This window comes from Humulus lupulus, chromosome 3, assembly GCF_963169125.1.
Source record: "Humulus lupulus chromosome 3, drHumLupu1.1, whole genome shotgun sequence".
In the NCBI taxonomy this organism is placed as follows: domain Eukaryota; kingdom Viridiplantae; phylum Streptophyta; class Magnoliopsida; order Rosales; family Cannabaceae; genus Humulus; species Humulus lupulus.
The window spans coordinates 279,232,429-279,253,681 of NC_084795.1; the positions used below are offsets into that span (position 1 = coordinate 279,232,429).

A 21,253-nucleotide genomic window follows, 5' to 3' on the forward strand; every position below is an offset into this window, starting at 1 on the left:
TGCATATATCATAACACATAAAATCATACTATAACACTTTTATGTAAACATAGTACATATCACATAAGAACAAACCAGCAAGAAAGATAAAAAAGATGATGAAAAATCTCGAGTTTATTATAGAAACAGCAAGCACATTACAATAATAAAATGGTCTGTATTCGAGAGACGGCCAACACCTAAGGTGGCCGGTATTCGAGAGACCTCCAACTCTCCAAAGTGGCCGGTATTCAAAAGACTGCCAACTCTCCAAAGAGAACATGCTCCACTCAATAGAAATTCCATACCATACTCTTTGTTCCTCCCACTTCATATATACCCATACAACCCTAGCCGCCTAGAACAATGTACCAAAATGACCCCTAATGCCAATGTGGTAAATTAATACATTAGGGCCTATCAGTTACCTGTTTAACAGCGATTAGTTGGCTTTAGTTTTATGTTAAACTTCCCCTTCTCTGAGGATTTTTTTAGGTTTCAGTTTAGTATTGCAATTTGTTTGGCCTCGTTTATTGCATTGGCATTTTATTCCTGACCAAGCAATTAGTCTCATTTTTAAAAGTTGAAATTTGAATGGGCTATACTACGTCTTGTAGTGAGAAGTTAGGCTCAGATATACCATTTCTCGTATTAGTTGAAGCATTGGTGTTATATTTTATTCATATTTATGGTAAGCTTTGTTTTATTAATCATTACTTTTCTTTTGTCTCTGTTTCTTGGTGGAAGATAACCTAGGTTTAGTTTATAAGTCAGAACATGTTTGAACTATTTATAGCTCAAACGATCATGCTTGTGGTTTGTTGGTTCCCTCAAAGTCTGAAAGTCGAGTCCTTCATAAGTTCCTACATGGTAATTGCTATAATTTCCTGTTAAAATTTGTAGGGTTAGTTGAGGAGCCCTAGTTTCAAACATGGGCCCAGTAAGTGAGTTACAGGCATTTTCTCTTGATTAAAAAAGAAAAAGAAAAGACAACCTGCATGGTTTCAGACTCTGGTGTTTTATATTTGTAAAGCAAGCTAACTGTAATCTGAGTGGCTTTTGTTAATAATTTTAATCTTGTCGCTGACATTTTGGCCTTTATTGCTATTTCAGTGGCTGCTGATGGAAGTGAACCAGTTCAAATGAAGCTGCATAAGTCTTTGAGACTATGGACTTTTTATGTTGATTTGGAGGAGAGCCTTGGCACTTTGGAGTCCACTCGAGAAGTTTATGAAAGGATACTGGATTTAAGAATAGCCACACCGCAAATTATAATTAACTATGCATTTCTATTGGAAGTATGCAATTTCTTTTGTATCTTTGTCTATTAATTTTTCTGGAAGTTTTGCTATTAAGACTTATTTCGATATATTAATTATAATTTTATTGTTTCAGGAAAATAAATACTTTGAAGATGCATTTAAGGTATATGAAAGAGGAGTAAAGATATTCAAGTATCCACATGTCAAAGATATATGGGTGACTTATCTAACTAAGTTTGTGAAGAGATATGGACGGACAAAATTGGAACGTGCAAGAGAGCTATTTGAACATGCTATTGAAACGGTATGGACAGTTTCCCATTTATGGTTGTCTTATAATGGATGTTCCATCAGGGTTTCTTTCTAAATTAAAGAAAAAATTTCCTAGTGCCAATGCCTTCAACACATTTCTGTGTTCAATTTTCTTGGTGACTTTGCAATTTAGTTTTGTTGGTTAGTTGTATATTATATCTTCTTAAATGTTTGTTACAGATATATCCAAAAGGTGCAAATGTCTTTATTTTGTTGTCACTAATTTAATTTGACTTCGTAGTGGGAAGAATGTGATTTAATTATGTTATGGTTGGTTTGCTACATTGAATTTAATAAAATTAGTAAGACTTGCAGACACGGTAAGGCTTCTATCTGGGAACAAGGTAATGCGAATTAAATATGCTTGGAAACACAAAATTATTGAGCAGACTCGCAGGGTTATTTATATTTCACTGTCCATAGTATGGAATCCAAAGTAAAGCTCAGTAAGAATTGACGATGTTATACTAGGATTAAATAGTCTCTCTTTACTCATGTCCCCATCATTGGTTTTATAGATATACATCGTATATTATGTAGTGACATTAAACTTAATCAAAAGTTTATCTCACTTAAGATTTTGAGTTAGATAATTGTTTTGTCCTGCTACTATTGTTCACATCTCTATTTCTATAGCTATATGTAAGTGTATAATTTTATATGTATATATATTAACATTATTCATGTTAATTTCAGGGTAAATTTTGAGTTAGGTAACTCTAGTGCTGTCTTTGTTCTGTTGTTCTATTAACTACTTGTTATGATACTGACAAATGCTTTTGGTTTTGTCTATCAGACCCCTGCTGATGTAGTGAAACCTCTGTATCTTCAATATGCCAAACTGGAGGAGGAATATGGTCTGGCAAAGCGAGCTATGAAGGTCTATGACCAAGCTACTAAGGCTGTTCCAAACAGTGAAAAATTTAGCATGTATGAGCTCTACATTAACCGTGCAGCTGAGATCTTTGGTGTCCCCAAAACTAGGGAAATATACGAACAAGCAATAGAATCTGGTCTTCCAGATAAAGATGTGAAGAAAATGTGTTCAAAGTATGCCGAGCTTGAGAAGAGCTTGGGAGAAATTGACCGTGCTCGTGCAATATTTGTCTTTGCATCGCAGTTTTCAGATCCACGATCAGATATGGATTTCTGGCAAGAATGGAATAATTTTGAAGTGCAACATGGTAACGAAGATACCTTTAGAGAAATGCTCCGTATTAAACGAAGTGTTTCTGCAAGTTACAGCCAGGTAAGATAAGAATTTTATTTTCATATACATCTTTGAGAAGCTTGTGATTGTTTGTCAATCTTATTGGATGTTTACTTTATCATATATGCTTTGAGATCTCAAGGCTTGCCGATGCATGTCTTTCCGTACCATTTTTTCATTGCACATCGTTCTTTGTATTAAGGAATAACAATTTTTTTACTGATCTTATATTTATCGCTTTCCAGACGCACTTTATTCTGCCAGAGTATTTGATGCAGAAGGATCAAACTGTGGACCTTGATGAGGCAAAAGACAAATTGAAACAGGCAGGGGTCCCTGAAGATGAAATGGCTGCTCTAGAGAGGCAGTTAGCTCCTGCAGCAAACGATACTATTGCCAAAGATGGCAGTAGGAAAGTGGGATTCGTGAGTGCCGGAGTGCAATCACAAACTGATGAAGGGTTGAAAGTTACAGCAAATCATGAAGATATTGAGCTACCAGAAGAGAATGACTCTGATGAAGACAATGAAATTGTTGAAATTAAGCAAAAAGATGTGCCGGATGCTGTTTTTGGAGACTTGGCTCACAAGAGAAAAGAAATTGAAGATGATGCTCAGAACAAGGATGATGAAAGCCGTCTTGGTGCCCTCGAGAGAATAAAGAGACTAAAAAAGGCGGCCTGATTGAAGAAAACTTATGGTATGAAATTTTGATGAGGGTAATGTGAACTTTGCTTTTTTGTTTGACCGATCCCTTTTTGTAATTGTGGCTAATTGTAATCTGAGTTAGATATATATAGATAAACGTTTTCACATATCTCAGTTTTGTTTCTTCTTACTCTTGAACATCATGACGAGGCTGAAATAAATCTCTTTCATTAAGTGGATAATCATGGTTAGGATATATTTTGTCCCTTGCAATGGATGATTGTTCTGGCACTTGAGTCTAGCTCATGTGGTGGTTGGGTGTGTGTTGTGTGAAAGAGGTCTGGAGTTCAAATCCCAGCTGGGCTAATTTAACAAATGGAGAACCACTAACTGTTTTTTTTTTATCAAAAAATAAATAAATAAAGGGGTTTGGGATTGAACCACATCGATCCTTGCACTGGTTATTGTGGCTCTGGCCGTGAGTTATATTTCTTGATGTCCCATTTTGATTCCATTTATTAATTGGCATTTGATGTATGGTTTTTCTTATTAGACCATAAAGTGAGATTTCTTGGTATCCAATTCTATTATCATCTTAGGTACTGATCATTCCGTACAATATCAAAAGTGCACACTATTAGGACTAGCATTATTGGTTTATCCTTTCTGTTGTATTATGACGGTTGTTTGTTACCGTTATTTTGTTTGTTAGCTTAGTTTATTAGTTGAGTTAGTTAAGCAGAGTTGTTGGGGCTTTTTCAACGAATTCTGTTAGACTTCTGTGAAGCTTAGCTGCTTTGTTCTATATATTAGTCTTGATGCTCGAATGTGAATTTGAACTGATTCAAGCTTAATAAAAGTTTTCTCCATTTTTTTCATTCCGCAATATGGTATCAGAGCGGGAAGGTTAAGCTTCCCTGTTTTCCGATCCAATCTCCGGCTTCTCGTGCACAGTTCCGACGACGCCGTGCTCAACTTCCGATCCGTTCTTCATCAAATTTCTTCTGCTGCATTCCATTGTCTTCTGCATTTCAGCGCCTTCTTGATTCTTTCAATTTCGAAACTTCGAACTTTCAGAAATGGCTACAGATCCTCAAACTCAATCTTCGACCGATCAAAGCTCAAATCCTCCTGGAGATCCTCAAACACAGTCAGCCCAAAGTAATCCAAGCATACCGCTCACTATGATCAAGAATCCTCTGGAAGATCCGTCAAATCCCTATTTCTTGCATCATGGAGACAATCCGGGCAACACTCTCGTATCACAGCCATTAACAGGACAAGACAACTACACTTCATGGAGTAGAGCCATGCTTCTTGCCATTTCGGTCAAAAACAAGATCGGCTTCCTTGATGGTTCAATCTCTAAGCCATCAATTTCAGATCCTGTTCTTCAAACTGCCTGGATCAGGAACAACAACATGGTAATCTCTTGGATCTTAAATTCTGTTTCTAAAGAAATATCGTCTAGTATATTGTACGATGAATCTGCCTCAACTATCTGGTCAGATCTTAAGGTTAGATTCCACCAAAGAAATGGTCCTCATATTTTTAATTTGAGAAAAGAACTCATGAATCTGAAACAAGAAAATCAGACTATAAGCATGTATTTTACAAAGCTCAAAACTATATGGGAGGAACTAACAAATTACAGGCCAAGTTGTATTTGTCATGGGTGCACTTGTGGAGGTGTTAAAAAACTTCAAGAACACCATCACATGGAGTACATAATGTCATTTCTCATGGGGCTTTCGGATTCATACTCTCAAGTTCGAGGAAGCATCTTGCTCATGGACCCAATGCCGGAAGTAAACAGAGTCTTTCATCTCGTGACACAAGAAGAACATCAAAAAGGTAATGCTTTTGCAAGTAATGATTCTAATAATGCCATGGCTTTTGCTTTCAAAAGTGACAAGAATTCTGCACCAAAGAATGACAATCAAAATTTCAAGAATCATCCTCAAAAGAAAAGCAGACCTTTTTGTAGCCATTGCAATGTACTTGGGCATACCATAGAAAGGTGTTATAAACTACACGGCTATCCTCCTGGATACAATAAACGCAACAAACCTGATGAAGCTGCTGCAAATCATATACAAACCAAGGATTCTCTCAACACAGCACCATCGGATAATCATGCTTTTCTGCCTCAATTGACAACTGGTCAATATCAGCAATTACTGAGTTTGCTCGCATCTCAGCACAATGGTACGAATAACACAGATCCATCTACTTCCATAGGTAACTCAGGTATTGTGCTATCTCATCATTCCAATTTTACCTTAAATAATTCATGGATTATCGATTCCGGAGCTACAAGGCATATTTGTGGTAATATAAAATTGTTTCAAGTTTTATGTAAAACTTCTACTACTAAATTAATATTACCTAATAACGAATCTGTATTAGTTAGTCAAAGTGGTACAGTGTGCATAAATGAGTATATCACTCTTAATGATGTGTTGTATGCACCAAATTTCAAATACAACATTGTGTCAGTAAGTTGCCTTACTAACAATACTTCTATTGCTATTGAATTCACATCTGAGTTTTTTCATATACAGGACAAGGCCAACCAGAAGATGATTGGAAGGGGTAGAAATGTCAATGATCTGTATATACTTGACACTACACCGACATCATCTTCAATACTTACTGTTTCTGCTGAAATATGGCATTCACGCCTAGGTCACCCATCCAATAAGAGATTACATTTACTCAAAGATATTTTGCCTTGTAATATTTCTGTTTTGCATAAACATGAACCCTGTTATATCTGTCCGATTGCTAAGCAAAAGAAGCTTTCTTTTAATAATAAAACCAGATTTTCAAGTCAAATTTTTGATCTTATACATTGTGATGTTTGGGGCCCTTATCATATCACATCACACACAAATCACAGATATTTTCTTACTTTAGTAGATGATTATTCTCGATTCACATGGGTATACTTGATGAATTTTAAATCTGATGCTTCAACCATTATTCCTGCTTTCTTGTCCTATGTTCAAAATCAATTTAAATGCATATTTAAAACATTTAGATCTGACAACGCTCCCGAATTGTTATTCAAGGAATTGTTTTCTAAATATGGAATTCTGCATGAGTTCACTTGTGTAGAAACACCTGAACAAAATGCAATTGCTGAAAGAAAGCATCAGCATTTACTTAATGTGGCTCGAGCATTATATTTTCAAGCTAAAATTCCTGTCAAATTCTGGTCTGAGTGCATTTTGACTTCTGCTTATCTAATTAACAGAACACCTACTCCTTTGCTAAAAGGAAAAACACCATATGAGTTACTGTTTAATAAAATTCTTGCTTATGATCATTTACGTGCCTTTGGATGTTTAGTCTTTGCTTCTACTCTCACTGCTCATAGACACAAGTTTTCACCAAGGGCTAGAACTTGTGTATTTATGGGATATCCTAAAGGAATTAAAGGGTATAAACTTTATGATATACATAATAAACTGTTTTTTATTTCTCGCAATGTTGTGTTTCATGAACAAATCTTCCCTTTTCAGAAACTTAATGCTGATAGTCCAAACTTGGACCCTTTTTCTCAAACTGTATTACCTCATACTACTATTACTGATTATATGCATAGTGATTATCCTCCTATGTCTCGCATTACTGCCCCTTCTTCTGCACAGGAAAATAACAATGACATGGCAGATTCACAAACCATGGACATCGACTCATCTGCACCTAATGAAGAACTCATGGAATCAGTTTCTGTCCCTCCTGTTCTTCGAAGATCCAGCAGAGTTACCAAAACACCAGCTTATTTAAGAGATTTTGAATGTTCCTCTTTCATTCAAGATCAATCCTCCACACCTCATCTTTTATCTAAAGTCCTATCTTATTCTAAGTTATCTGAGTCTTACAAAAATTTTGTCTTTGCAGTTTCATCTCATAAAGAACCACAAGTTTATTCAGAGGCTGTGCAGCATGATCATTGGGTAAAAGCTATGCAACAGGAGCTTGATGCACTTAACAACAATCACACTTGGACTATTACAGAATTACCAGCCAACAAAAGGGCAATTGGGTGCCGATGGCTGTACAAAATTAAATATAACAGTGATGGTAGCATTGAACGGTATAAAGCCCGACTTGTTGCTCAAGGTTATACGCAACAAGAAGGGCTTGATTTTTTTGATACATTCTCTCCTGTTGCTAAAATGGTTACCCTTAAACTACTGCTTGCTATTTCTACTATAAAAAAATGGCATACTTTGCAATTAGATATTAACAATGCCTTTCTTAATGGCGACCTCAATGAAGAGGTGTACATGACTCTACCTAAAGGACTAAATCTATCTACTTCTCTAAATGCAGGTTCTAATTTGGTCTGTAAACTGCATAAGTCCCTGTATGGCCTCAAGCAATCATCCAGACAGTGGTACAAAAAGCTCTCGGATGCCTTGTTACAAGAAGGTTTCACTCAATCTTTGGCCGATTATACTCTGTTCACAAGAGGATCTGAAGACTCTTTTATTGCACTACTTGTGTATGTTGACGACATCATCATCACTGGTCCCAACATCACAGTCTTACGCTCACTACAAAACTCCCTGCACCAGAAATTCAAGCTTAAGGCACTTGGCAACCTTCAATACTTTCTAGGCTTTGAAATAGCCAGAAAACAAGACAACTTATTCCTCTCTCAGCGAAAGTACACCTTACAATTACTTGAAGATACTGGCTATACAGGGAGCAAGCCTAGCAAAACACCCATGGATCCTAAGCTCAAATTAAATAATGAAGATGGGGAACTCATTGCCAATCCTTCTCAGTATCGCCAACTCATTGGCCGCTTGCTTTATCTCACCTTGTCTCGTCCAGACATTACCTATGCAGTCAATCATTTGAGTCAATTCATGTCTGCTCCTCGTACACCTCACTTACAAGCCATTCACCATCTACTTCGATATCTTAAGGGAACACCAGGTCAAGGCCTTCTATACTCTGCATCTTCTACTCTGCAATTACGAGGATTCTCAGACTCCGATTGGGCTTCCTGCCCAATCACTCGAAGATCAACAACAGGCTTCTGTATTTTTTTGGGCGATTGCCTCATCTCATGGAGAACCAAGAAACAACCCACCATATCTAAAAGCTCAGCTGAAGCCGAATATCGAGCATTAGCATCTACAACCAGTGAAGTTACTTGGCTTCAATACCTTCTCAAAGATTTCCATATTCCTCAACCGCATCCTTCCTTCATTTATTGTGACAATCAATCCGCCATCCACATAGCTAATAACCCCACTTTTCACGAACGAACTAAACACATAGAGTTGGACTGTCATTTCATTCGGGATAAGATCAAGACATCTCAGATCAGACTCATACCTATATCCAGCACCTTACAACTAGCAGATGCCTTTACGAAGCCCTTGACTTCACCAGTTCTCAACTCTCACATCTCCAAAATGTCTGTATACAACATATACAGTCCATCTTGAGGGGGGGGGGGGGGGGGGGTATTAGGACTAGCATTATTGGTTTATCCTTTCTGTTGTATTATGACGGTTGTTTGTTACCGTTATTTTGTTTGTTAGCTTAGTTTATTAGTTGAGTTAGTTAAGCAGAGTTGTTGGGGCTTTTTCAACGAATTCTGTTAGACTTCTGTGAAGCTTAGCTGCTTTGTTCTATATATTAGTCTTGATGCTCGAATGTGAATTTGAACTGATTCAAGCTTAATAAAAGTTTTCTCCATTTTTTTCATTCCGCAATACACACCCAAATTCTTGATGAACCGACTCCAGTCAGAGAAGAGTTGCTAGATGCAATTGTGGCAAAGAAAGCTTGTGTCCGGATTAGATCAAAGGTAAACAAATGTTACAATCTCAGTCAAGAGTGCACCCATGTACTTGTGTTTGAAATATTATTTGATTACATACATTTATAAGTGCATTTAAACATGCGACTTTAACTTATTTCATATGAAAAATTTCTGTATTGATTATTATGTTCATTGTGTCAGAAAATTATTAGATGATACACTTTTTTCACTTTTTGCTAGGACCTTTACTTGTATAATACTTGGTAGTAAGTTCTTGGTCTATTCACTTTCCATTCCCTATAAAATTGTCTGGGTTCATTTGGATTACAAAGTTAATGATGTCTATTAGAAATTTTACTTATAACATAGATTATTCCATATGACAATTCACATACTTAAATCACTATACTATATCATGTTTTTTCTTCTAGTTTTCAATCCATGTTTGTGTTTTGTTCTGTCCTATTTTGGCTTAATCATACTATTCTGTTCTGTTTTTGGCTGTTGACTTTGCTTAACCGTCTAGATTTAATAGTTTTGTTCTTCTTGGCTTCAAACATTTTTATTTCAGTTATTTCATAAAAAAAAAAATCATTATTAGTACCTTGCATGTGTCTGAATGAAAAAGCAATAAAGGAAATAGAGATAGTGCATTGATTGTCTATATCTGGTTATATTTTTTAGTTTCTTGTCACATCTTAAGCTGCCACTGGAAGATCATCCAATGCTCTTTTCAAGGCTTTTGAACCAAACAAATGGAAAATGTGAAGTAAACCCAGATTTCGTGAAGTGGTGTAGCTGTTAAAACCAAATCCAAAATATAAACTTATCTATGCATCATGTGTTGGCAGCAAAGTTTATACTTCCTTCAAATCATTAAGCATATTTCACTGTATGTTTTTGTGCAACTCTCTAAATTATCTTTTTATTGTTACAGTGGATGCTTTGAAAGCCAACACTGAGTATAATGGTATATTGGTTATACAGATGCTATATAGCATCATCAAGTGTTGTTCAATGGTTTTAGAAGGTAATGACATGAACATGAATGGTTAGTTAATGTGTTAAGCACAATCCATGTTTGTAGTTTTCTTATAATTTGTGCATTATGTTAGTGAACTTTCTCCTTGCTCACTTGCTCACTTGCTCACTTGCCCTTTGCCCCTCACTCTTTTCTTTCTCTTGAATTTGCATCTTTTGGAGCTTCTACTTCTTTTTTTTGGTGTAAAATGCCCATCTTTGTGGGTTTCTATTTAGATTTTTCTTTTTAATATTTAAATTTCAAAGCTTGTTTGAGTAAGAGTATGTCATAGATTATAAATCTTAATCTACTTGTATATAGTTGTTTATACACCAAGTTTTAAATTTACATTAATATTCTTGGAATGTAAATGATATTTTATTTATTATAGTAATAAATGAACAGGTACAAATAAAAATTGAGAAGAAATTATTAAATTCAATATTATTTCACAAGATACATTCTTTAATGACACTACCTCTAACATTATTTCCAAATTGCTCTTAATTGGAGATGGCAATACAATATATTGTTATGAGTATTCATAGTTATTGGAAGAGGTGGGAAAAAATTGTTTAAATGAGAATAGTGATGCCCTTACAACCATGTGTTAGCTTTTGGCATGATAATCTTCAAGTATATCTCATTTAATAGTGACAATTAAGTTTGTGTATGTTATTTGTTTGTTCAATTGTTGATAGAAAAGATTGCATTAATTGCAAAATTATAAAATACATTGTCCTAATTAATTAACATTACTCAAGATCAAAATCTTTATATTGCTTTTTTAGTAACGCCATCTAATCTCTTTCATCAACAATTGGTAAGAAAAATCACACATATTTGCTAAGCCATGTACGCAATTAATATTTTACTATGAATATGAATGGAAATCAATTATTTTTTAATGTATTTTACTTCATAAGTTTTGAACACATGTATGTTTAATGTAGCTAATCTAGTTGGATTTTGAGTTTGATAAGATATTATTTAATTGGTGGCATCTAAATTATAAAAACATAAAATTAAATTAATAGTTTTGTTTGAGCAATAAAATTAAATCAATAGTTACTTCATGTAGGAATAGTTAGTTTATATAGGTGCTGTTCGGTAACTCTTAATTTTATTTATTTAATTAATTAAAAATTTGACAATTAAACATAAAATAGTGTTTGATAATTCTATTTTTATTTATTATTTTTTAAAATTTATTAAATTTTGAAAATATAATTTTTTCACTTTTAAAAATTTTAAATCCTTTTTGACTTTTTGTTTCTTCTCTTCTTTAAATCAATACCCCATTTTATATTGTTAAACAAAAAATAAAAATAAAAATTATTAAACACATTTAATATTTTTTGATTAAAAAAAAAAAAATAGTTACCAAACATATTTTTATTTTTTAAAAATAAAAATAATATTTCTATTTTTGTGTTTCAAAAATTCAAAAACAAAAATTTTACCAGACACAATTATAATTTAGATATGTTTTTTTAATTTTTGTATTAGTTATCTATTGGTTAATGCTCATACTATACCTAAAGATGATAGGGCATGTATATTCTCTTGCAGACTCATAATTTATATGAAAATTTATTTTATGCAGTTGTTTTGGTTACATGTGACAAATGATTAGTTCATAATTTAAAAAAGGCTAGGCTTAATGCGGGGTTGTCTATACTTTTTCTTCTTGGTTTATTTAGCACATAATTTAAAAGCCACAAACCACAAAGCACCACGTCTCTTGGTTTATTTAACACATTATTTAAAACAACAATGAATTATAAAGGCACACATTTTTCGAGCACACATTATATTCAACGACCTTTTTTGATTATGTTGTCAACGGGTTGAAGTGACTGAATGGCAGATTCAATAAAGTTGCTAAGAGCTCCAACAATGAGACCAAGGGGATCTGCATCGAGTTCTTCCTGCATATCGTGGTCCACAGTGGTTAATAGCATGGAGGGGTCCTCAGCAAATGTCTTGGCTTGCTCAAGGCAAGTGTCCACACTTGGTGTAGCAAATAAACGTAGCTTCTCCACATCTCATATCATGGCGAAACGTTGGCGGTCATGAGATGTCTCGGAAGAGAGCGCAAAAGGATGCCCTTCCGTTTCATACATCTATTGTAAGGCTTAGTGTCTTGATTAGGGGGCAATGAGGGCATTATTTGATCATTATATGTTAATATGTGATTTAATTGGATATTTATGTGATTGTGTGAATTGTACGAGTTATATTATGGGATTGGCAGAATTAATTGAGAATTATAAGTGCTAGGAGAGACGGGAATGTAAAATGACAATTTTGCCCTTAGTGGGCTTTGAGAGGAACGTAAGTAGGGGCATTTTGGTAATTTTGAACCATTTGAATGTATAGGCTAGAGGCTGAGTTTATCAACTCAGAAAAATAGAAGTCTCATTTCCTCTCTCCTCTCACACGTTCTCTCTCTCTAAGTTTTGAGTTTTGATGAGAGTTCTTGAAATCTAAGGTTTAGAAACAATCTTTGGTTGGAATTGAGTTGCTTTGGGAGAACTTAGAGGCTGTTAAGCTTATTGAACAACTAGAAATCGTCCTTGGCAAAGGTAACTCTGTTTTTTTAAGCTTTGGTCTTGGTTTTGAAAGTTTCAAAAGAATTACTTTGATATTGAGTTCAGTTGAGTTTTAGGGTTTGTTTATTATGTTTCTGAGTTGCTGAGACCATTATTATGGTGAAAACTGTGTTTTGGAATGGATTTGGGGTCAATTGCGATTTCTAGAATCACTTGTTTTTGAGTTCGCAGGGTCGCGCCACGACACTATTCTTGGGGCCCTGCGACCCAGATGAACATCCCTGCTTTGAACCGCCTTTGCCCCGTGGCGTTTGGTGGGCTGTGCCGCGGCGCAGGTGCATGGATTTTTGGGTGCTCTCTGCCTAGTTGAGCGATGCGGTCCTTAGTGGGGGGCACCACAGCTCAAAATGGGAAAAATGAGAAAAATGTGTTTTGGGTCGTGGCAACCCAAACTTAAAGGCTCGGGAATGGTTCTACTACTCGGTTTAGTAGAATTCAGGGTCCCAGAGGCTAGGACTTGGTTCGGAAGTCGTTATTAGTTCGTTTCTTGATAGTTATTCTTTGTTATGGTTGTGACTAGTGTTTACCGGGAGGAAATGATCGCACTCAAGGTCATTATATTTGCGTGCTCAAGACTTGAGGTAAGAAAATTGCACCTGGACTGTGGTTAGGGCTTGAGCCCAGTTATCAAACATAATTATAACCATGTTTAGAACGTTTTACTAACCATGTTGGTTGCACTATGCATACTTGTGTTAAGTAATGATTGTTTATATGTTATATCTGATTGAAAAACTCGACTTATAAGTCAAGGGTTATCTGTTATATATGATTGAAAATGTCGTCTTATAAGTCAATAGTTTATCTATTATATTTGATTGAAAAGCTTGGCTTATAAGTCGAGTTTATCTATTATATTTGATTGAAAATCTCGGCTTACAAGTCTAGGGTTTATCCGTCATATATGATGATGAAGCATAAGTCGAGAGCGACATTAGCGTGCGGAACGTGGGTCGAAATGACAGAGCCAATATAGAAGCTCGACTTATAAGTTGAGGGCGGCATTAGCGTGCGGAACGCAGGTCAAAATGGTAGGGCCAATATAGAAGCTCAGCTTATAAGTCAAGGACGGCATTAGTGTGCAGAACGCAAGCCGAAATGGTAGGGCCAATATAGAAGTTCATCATAAGCCATGGGCGACATTAGCGTGCAGAATGCAGGCCATAATGGCGGGGCCAATATAGAAGCGTGATATACACCTGTACGACTCTATAGCTGCTTGGAACATTGAGCGTGGTGCACACTTGACTGACTCTATAGCCGTTTCCAAAAGGAATAGTGCGATGGGCACCGATGTGGCTCCATAACTGCTTAAATGGATTAAATGCATGCACACATATGGTTGGTTATTACTGCTAGACATGTTAATCATGATTATGAAATCTGTTGATTAAATGTTTATGAGCATGTTTATGTTTTCTTGCTGAGCCTCGACTCACAGTGCCATATGGTGCATGTAAAGGGAAGGAAAAACTGGACTATCCATGAGTTGGAGAGCTTCAGGGGCAGAGTGTACATATGCGGCCTGCTCGACCTCCACGACCGATGGTATCTGTTGGAACTAGGGTTGGACCCTAATTTTTCCAGTTAGGTCGACCTTTTGTATTTATTTTGGGTCTGTAACAGTGATAAACTCATTTTGGGATCCCATGTATCAAATTTAACCATTTTTAATGAAATAGTTACTGTGTGACCAAAATTTTTAGTAACTAAACCCTGTGTCAATCTTAATTACACAATTTAAGTCCAAATGTCTCGTTTAGCGAGTTGAGCACAAATTCTAATACATAGTGTAACAGTCCTGAATTAGGAAGACATTATAATAATGATGTTGACAATGACAATGATGATGAAAATGATGATTACGATGGTCCTGTAACTATTATGTTTGGTGAATTTTATGACAAAAAGATACGTAATTGAGGTCATAGTGGGCCTTGTTCTTTGTATATTTACTAATGCAAATTCACCAGTCTATCTATTACTCTTATTTACTGTAAGGGAGTACATCGTTTAATGTTATAATGAGAAATTAGCCTCAATATAAGATTAGAGGCTACAAAATAACGATCGTTTAAAGACGTGTCTTGATTTTTGAATTAACGACCAATATATATATATATATATATTGGGTTTTATGCCCTTATAAAACCATGTCGGACATGTAACACAATTTTATATTTTCAATAAAAGATGTAAAAATCATTTAGTTTGACAACTGTATTGCTTGCTTGTTTTATTACATGATTATTATAATACTACAAACATTTATAAAATCCCAAACATATAAATAATTATAATTATAGTGACTAGGTCACAGTAGATTATAGTTGTAATTATATATTCAAAATAACGAGTCCTAAGATTAAGTTAGTGCATTTGATTTTCACTGATCTGGTAATCTACGATATGATCTATTTACACATTTGAGGTGTGATGTCTTTTCCAAGACATTGGATTGGACCGATATTGATTATTGATAAGATAAGTAAATATCGTTATTATCTATTCTAATCATATCACAACATTGACCATAGGTCAATTCAATCTTAATTCTTAGTGATTAGTATTCTGCTAATTATATTATTCAAGTCTTTTGATTTGTTCATTATCAGCTTATCCTACGGACTAGCTCATACTTACATATTGGAGATTCGATAGTATAATTGAGTGGGAGTATTAATCATAGACATGAAATTTTATAGCTTCTGTTTAAGAAGTGAAACGATGATTTCCTTATAGCTTGGTTCAAGTGTTAAATGATAGAGTACTCATTTTTGTAATTAAGTTTACGGAAATATCATTTACAAAGAACTTAGTGGGAGTTAATGATAAAATACCAATGAGGGGTAAAACGATAATTTGCACCCGTCTCATTAGTAGATCATCTATAAAGGATTGAATGACGGTTACCGTTATAACAATGGATAACATATTTACATTTTGGGTAAAGCGTTCTATGAGTTCAAGAGTGCAATTCTGAGTCTATAGTGGAGTCACGAGGAATTAATAAGGTAGTGAGATTATTTGTTATAAATAAATTCACGATAACTTATTGGAGTTTGAGTTCATGGATCCATGGTTCCTATGCCATCTCTTATCAAAATGAACTTAGTAGCCTTGAATAATTAATTTAATTATTAATTATAAAAATATCATATTGACTAGTTCAATGGAAATAAATAATGTTAAATTATTTATTGATATTTTGTGAGAAGAGAAATAGAAGAAACTTTCTTTAGTTACTAGTTTATATATTTGGACTGAATTAATACTTTATTTATTTTTAATGACTATAGTGATATTTATTAGGTTGATAAATATTAAAACTATTTATATTAATTTTAATGTTAGTTATGTTTAAATTAATTAAATGTTTATTTTTGTTAAATTATATTATAAATTATTTTTAAAAATAATTAAATTTAATAAATATTAATTTATTTAAAATTTAATTTAAAAAAATGATAAAAACAATATTAGCGGCGGACCCCGCGGCTAATAATAATGCCTCGGACATGGGTATTAGCGGCGGGTGTGTCAGTCCGCCGCTAATAATCATTATTAGCGACAGCTTTTTAGGCGCGGTGTATTAGCGGCGGAGGCCCGCCGCTAATGGGGATAAGCGGCGGATTTGGACATTATTAGCATTAGCGGCGGATTTGGACATTATTAGCGGCGGAGTCCCCCGCCGCTAATAATGGAATTTCTTGTAGTGGGAGGGGCGACGACTCTGGGGAGGCTGGGTGGGCTCGGGGAGAGGGTGGGTGGGCTTCGGGAGGGGACGACTCGGGGGAGGGTTTCAGATTTGGGGATTTTGGAGAAAAGTGGCGAAATGAAGGAGAAGAAGTCGAGGCATGGGTCTGATATTGGGCGCCACTAATGTTGTTTTTAATCAATGTGTCATAGTATCAGCACCGACACATGTCGCTGCTAATAGTCGGGAAAAAAATTAGGTGGGAAAAATTCCACGTTTTTCTTTTCCAGAAAATTTTCAAATTAAAGTCGTGCCTAATATTACAAAAGTCGCCCCTAATAATAATTTGTTTAATTTTTTTTATTTGAGTTGATATTAGCGGCAAAAATGTGCTGTCGCTGCTAATAACAACATTATTAGGGACGATTTTTAATCGCTCCTAAAAATCATTTTTCTTGTAGTGTCTAGTTAAATTATAAGTCAACTCGAGTTAAGTACTGATAAATTCAAGTACACAAAAGCAAATAGATAAAAAGAAAAATGGATAAATGGATAAGTATATGCAAGCATTAATTCTTTGCTGTCCTTATTGTTAATTCCTTCCTTCGCTACTTAATTAATAATGCATGAAGAAACTACCTTTGATTGATTTTTATGTATACTTTTTAATTGTTTTTTGAAATTTAATAATTTAAATTTATTCTAAGAGTAAAAGTATTCAAAGTTAACTCACAAATTTGAAAGAAAATACTCAATCCAACACACAATTTCTCTCATTTCTATAAAAAAAAAAACTTAAAATTAAGAAATTCCTTTATCTTCTAACATTTTTCTACATAGATCTCAACTATGTCTTGCCAGCACAAAAGGAACTAGATGCCTCAAATTGGTTTCATACCTTTGCTCGACCAAGCAGTCTAATCATGTATTACTGTAAATGTTAAGTGATAGGCAACAATATAATTGCTATTAAGTTTTACTAGAGCTATGCTAATAAACTTCAATATATCAACAATTATTAGCCAGAATACATGGTTATTATATCATTGTAGTGACTCAATCTGTTGAAGCAACATTCTTGAACTTTTCATCTCTCCACATCCCTTTTATTTAGTATTTTTATATCCTACTTCAGTTTTTTCGTTCCCCATACAAGTTGTTTCCTTAAATAAAGTTTGGTCTAAAATTATCTTTGAATATGCTACTGACATGAAGAGGCCGGGTAGGTTAATGCTTTACAAAATTCAAGAGAGCAACTATCACAAATGAGGCTAACAATTGAAGTTGAATGCGTGTGAAATGTGTAGTCACAAGTTTCATTCACTTCAATAATAGCCTTATTATGAGCTAACTCTTACTCATAACCAGTACTCTTAGTTAACATAAACCTTAGGTTAATCTACCCTAGTTCTAGTTAAATTAATAGCTAACTCGAGTTAAGCAATGGCCTGAACAACATATAAAAGAAGTATGTATAAATGGAATAAGATATGGCCCACTACCCCCACTTGCACTTTTGTTATATGCTTACTAAGTCTCTTAATAAAACAATTTAAGGAAAAACCTATCTCAAAATTACATTCTTGAAATTCGGCTCAAACCCGAGCCCCCGGACTAAAGTGACTAAATTATCCTTCTCGAAAATCCAAAATGTTGCTTAGATAATTACTTTTCCCCAAAATAGTTAATCCAATCTTAAGTCTAAAATCCAAAGATTAAACTTCATTTATTTATAAATAATAATTCTCGAGCCCAAGTCCAACATCTTGGGCCCTTACACTCTTCAACTTATAAAATCATAGTCTAAAGTCTCGCCAGACTTATCTATATAACCCCCACAAAATATTCTAAACTTATTCTAAGTTTCTCATAATGAGATTCCATCAAAAGTATGCACACAAATAAATAAGCGACTCTTATATATTTATTTTAGTTTAAAATATCTAAAGACACTATCTAAGCGATCTACTAATATTAACTTAAATTAAAATGACATACCCAATATTATTTTAATTATCCCAAATGTTATTAGCTAGAATGCATCTATGTTTGAAATTTACTTGGATATGCAAGACTTCACCTAATTTGTAAATATGTCATATCTCATATGGAAAGCAAACAACTTACGTTGCAATTTTTTTCTCGAAAATATGCCCTATTTTTTTTTAATATAAATTAGTTTCGCTACCCTAAATTTAGTTACCACTTACTTGAAAAATGGTAGCGAACAGAATAGTGTTCAATAGAAAATTGGATTATTAATAACTTGAAATTATTTTGATAGTAAAATTTAGGAGCAAAATAACTTGAAATTAGTAGCAATAGAATTGTAAAATATAACAATAGAAAGAATTATATACTAGGCAGCATAAAATCATAGTAGGAAGTGCATCAAGTAAAGTCTTCATGAGTGCTGGTTTGATTTACCTAATATAATTATATTTGTGTACTTGACCATAATTAGCTTTTGCCCATTATAGCCCAATTAAGTTGGTCATTTTTTTTGGACAAAACCCAAGTAGGTCATTTAGCTCTTAGTGATGGGGTATAAATAGATGAGATGGGTCAAAGGGGTGATCTATTTATGCCCATTCTTTCTTTTTGAAATAAAATTTTGTGTAAACACTCGAAGAATTGAGGGACTGTTTAAAGAAATAAATAAGTGAGCATTCGAAGAAGCATGAAAGCATTAAAATAATTTTGAGAACATTCAATGAATGGGGAATTAATAAGCAATCATATAAAGAAATATCACTAGAGATTATAATGGTCCAGATTAAATATAACTTACCTTTTGTGTCAAAGATCGCCCCCATTTCATTATTTTCAAGTTTTTTTTATTATCTAATTAATATTGAATTTTATAAAAAAAATAAATTAAATTGATTTAAAAATAAATAAAACAATGAAAATATATAAAAAATAAAACTAAAACTAAAACAAAATTAAAATTAAACCTAACTCCTCTCATCCCTTCCCTTCCCTAAACCCTAAATCTCTAATATCATCATCATCATCTTCTTCTTCTTCTTCTGTTGACTGGGTGACGAAGATGTAATAAATATAAAACAAAAAACACATGTATACTGATAACAACAGAAAAGATAGTCTGATTGATGAAAACTGATCTTCAAACCTTTCTGTCTTGTGGTATATTGGCCTTCTGTTTTGCTATTGCAACAGCCCGAGAGAGACCTCCTATTGCATCGACTAAACCTCGTGATGCTGCATCTTTACCGGTCCAAACTCTCCCGTGTGAAACCTCTTCCATTTGATCTTCCTACAAGTATATTTACAGATATTAATGACATCAAATACACAAAATCAGATCAGAGAGTTGGTACAAAATGTGAATGGGAATATGGGATGAGTTCACAGGTGGAAGGAGGGTTGGTCACAGAAGATGCTTGGCTTTAAAGCCCTGACCACGAGGAAGCTAATGGTGGTGACAGTGTAACCCACGACGGGCTGAGGTGGTCAGATAGAAGCAAACAACCTTGGAGTCCAAGGATTCTAGTGAGCTGGTTTCGTCGCCACGCACGATATCATACGACTCAAATCGAGCCTCCAAACTTCCGAGGTGGCCATGCGACGATGAGAGGAGGAGGCTGGTGGAGCGCGTATCGCCAGCGGATCTCGTACACTGGAGCTGCCATGGATGGCAGTGGAGAAGGAGAGGTAGACAAGAGAGAAGGAGAGAGAGGGTCGGGTAGGAGAGAGAAAGAGAAGGAAAATAAAGTTAGGGTTTCCTTTTTAATATCAAATTGTTAGCAGATTTAATTTTTGTTTTACTATTTTACATAAAAAAAAAGTAATAGTTTTATTCTAAATTAAATTGAATTTATTTTAATTTGGAAATCTATTTTTAATTCATTAATTAATAAAACTCTAGGGTATTTTGGTCATATTTAAAAATTATTTGACCAAAATTGGGCTCAGGGTATCATTTTGATATGTTTTGCAAAACATATGGTCTGATTTGTCATTTAACAAAATATAAGGGTCGATCAAGTATTCAAGCAAAACACATGAGCTAAATTGATATTTTTCCTTAATTTATTAATGTCAATAAATATAAGCACTACAGTTGTTTGGTAGTTACAAATAGTATAATTGAAGATAACGATAACATTTAGACCATATCCAATGCAAGATGTAAATTTTGTGCCAAATTTGGCACACAAAATGAGTAAATACTATATTTGATTCAATATTTATAATTGTGCTCCAATGTACAAGATACAAAATTAACTAAAAAAAATCAACAATTCATTTAATATTTATTAATAATATACAAAAGGTAACAATTTTTTTTTTATTTTATTTTAATGTGCTAAATATAACAATGCACCACTTTTTTTTAAACTACATAAGAGGTGCTCTTATATGACTACATCATTTATGACTTTTGATAGTTGTGTAGTGTTTGCATAACTTTGATACTTGTGACTGTGTAGGGGGAAAGAATAAATTTTTTTTTTTATAAAGAGTAATGATTGAGACACTTACTTTGCACGTGTGTAGCTAATCTCAACTAAAAATTAAAAGTGATTTGATTCCATTTAAAATTATCCATTATTAAAACTTAACACACATTATTGTGAGTCAAAATTGTGTAAAATTTAAGTATCTGTCTCCCATTACTCATTTATAAATCAAATATATATTAGATGAGTTCGTAAGGTTAAAAAATAAAAAGAATATATAACTTGAAAA

At 34.1% G+C, this 21,253-nt stretch overlaps 2 protein-coding genes and 1 long non-coding RNA gene across 5 annotated transcripts; all 3 read left to right on the forward strand.

The window, feature by feature from the left end:
- The first annotated feature begins 910 nt into the window (after nt 1-910).
- LOC133825767 (uncharacterized) lies at nt 911-3,579 on the forward strand. The gene is made up of 5 exons (XM_062258669.1): nt 911-923; nt 1,033-1,277; nt 1,375-1,545; nt 2,350-2,802; nt 3,009-3,579. The coding sequence occupies exons 1-5, from the start codon at nt 911-913 to the stop codon at nt 3,444-3,446; spliced, it is 1,320 nt and encodes a 439-aa protein (XP_062114653.1). The 3' UTR covers nt 3,447-3,579.
- A 1,240-nt stretch (nt 3,580-4,819) lies between these two features.
- LOC133824553 (uncharacterized) lies at nt 4,820-6,057 on the forward strand. 2 transcript variants are annotated; one of them, XM_062257454.1, is made up of 2 exons: nt 4,820-5,660; nt 5,975-6,057. In XM_062257454.1, the coding sequence occupies exons 1-2, from the start codon at nt 4,832-4,834 to the stop codon at nt 6,007-6,009; spliced, it is 864 nt and encodes a 287-aa protein (XP_062113438.1). In that variant the 5' UTR covers nt 4,820-4,831; the 3' UTR covers nt 6,010-6,057. The 2 variants fall into 2 exon arrangements, with proteins under 2 accessions (XP_062113438.1, XP_062113439.1); XM_062257455.1 differs by having other exon boundaries at nt 4,820-5,651.
- A 3,099-nt stretch (nt 6,058-9,156) lies between these two features.
- LOC133821687 (uncharacterized) lies at nt 9,157-10,323 on the forward strand. 2 transcript variants are annotated; one of them, XR_009887741.1, is made up of 2 exons: nt 9,157-9,249; nt 9,889-10,323. It is a non-coding gene; the product is annotated as an uncharacterized LOC133821687 (long non-coding RNA). The 2 variants fall into 2 exon arrangements; XR_009887740.1 differs by having other exon boundaries at nt 10,142-10,323.
- Nucleotides 10,324-21,253: the final 10,930 nt, after the last annotated feature.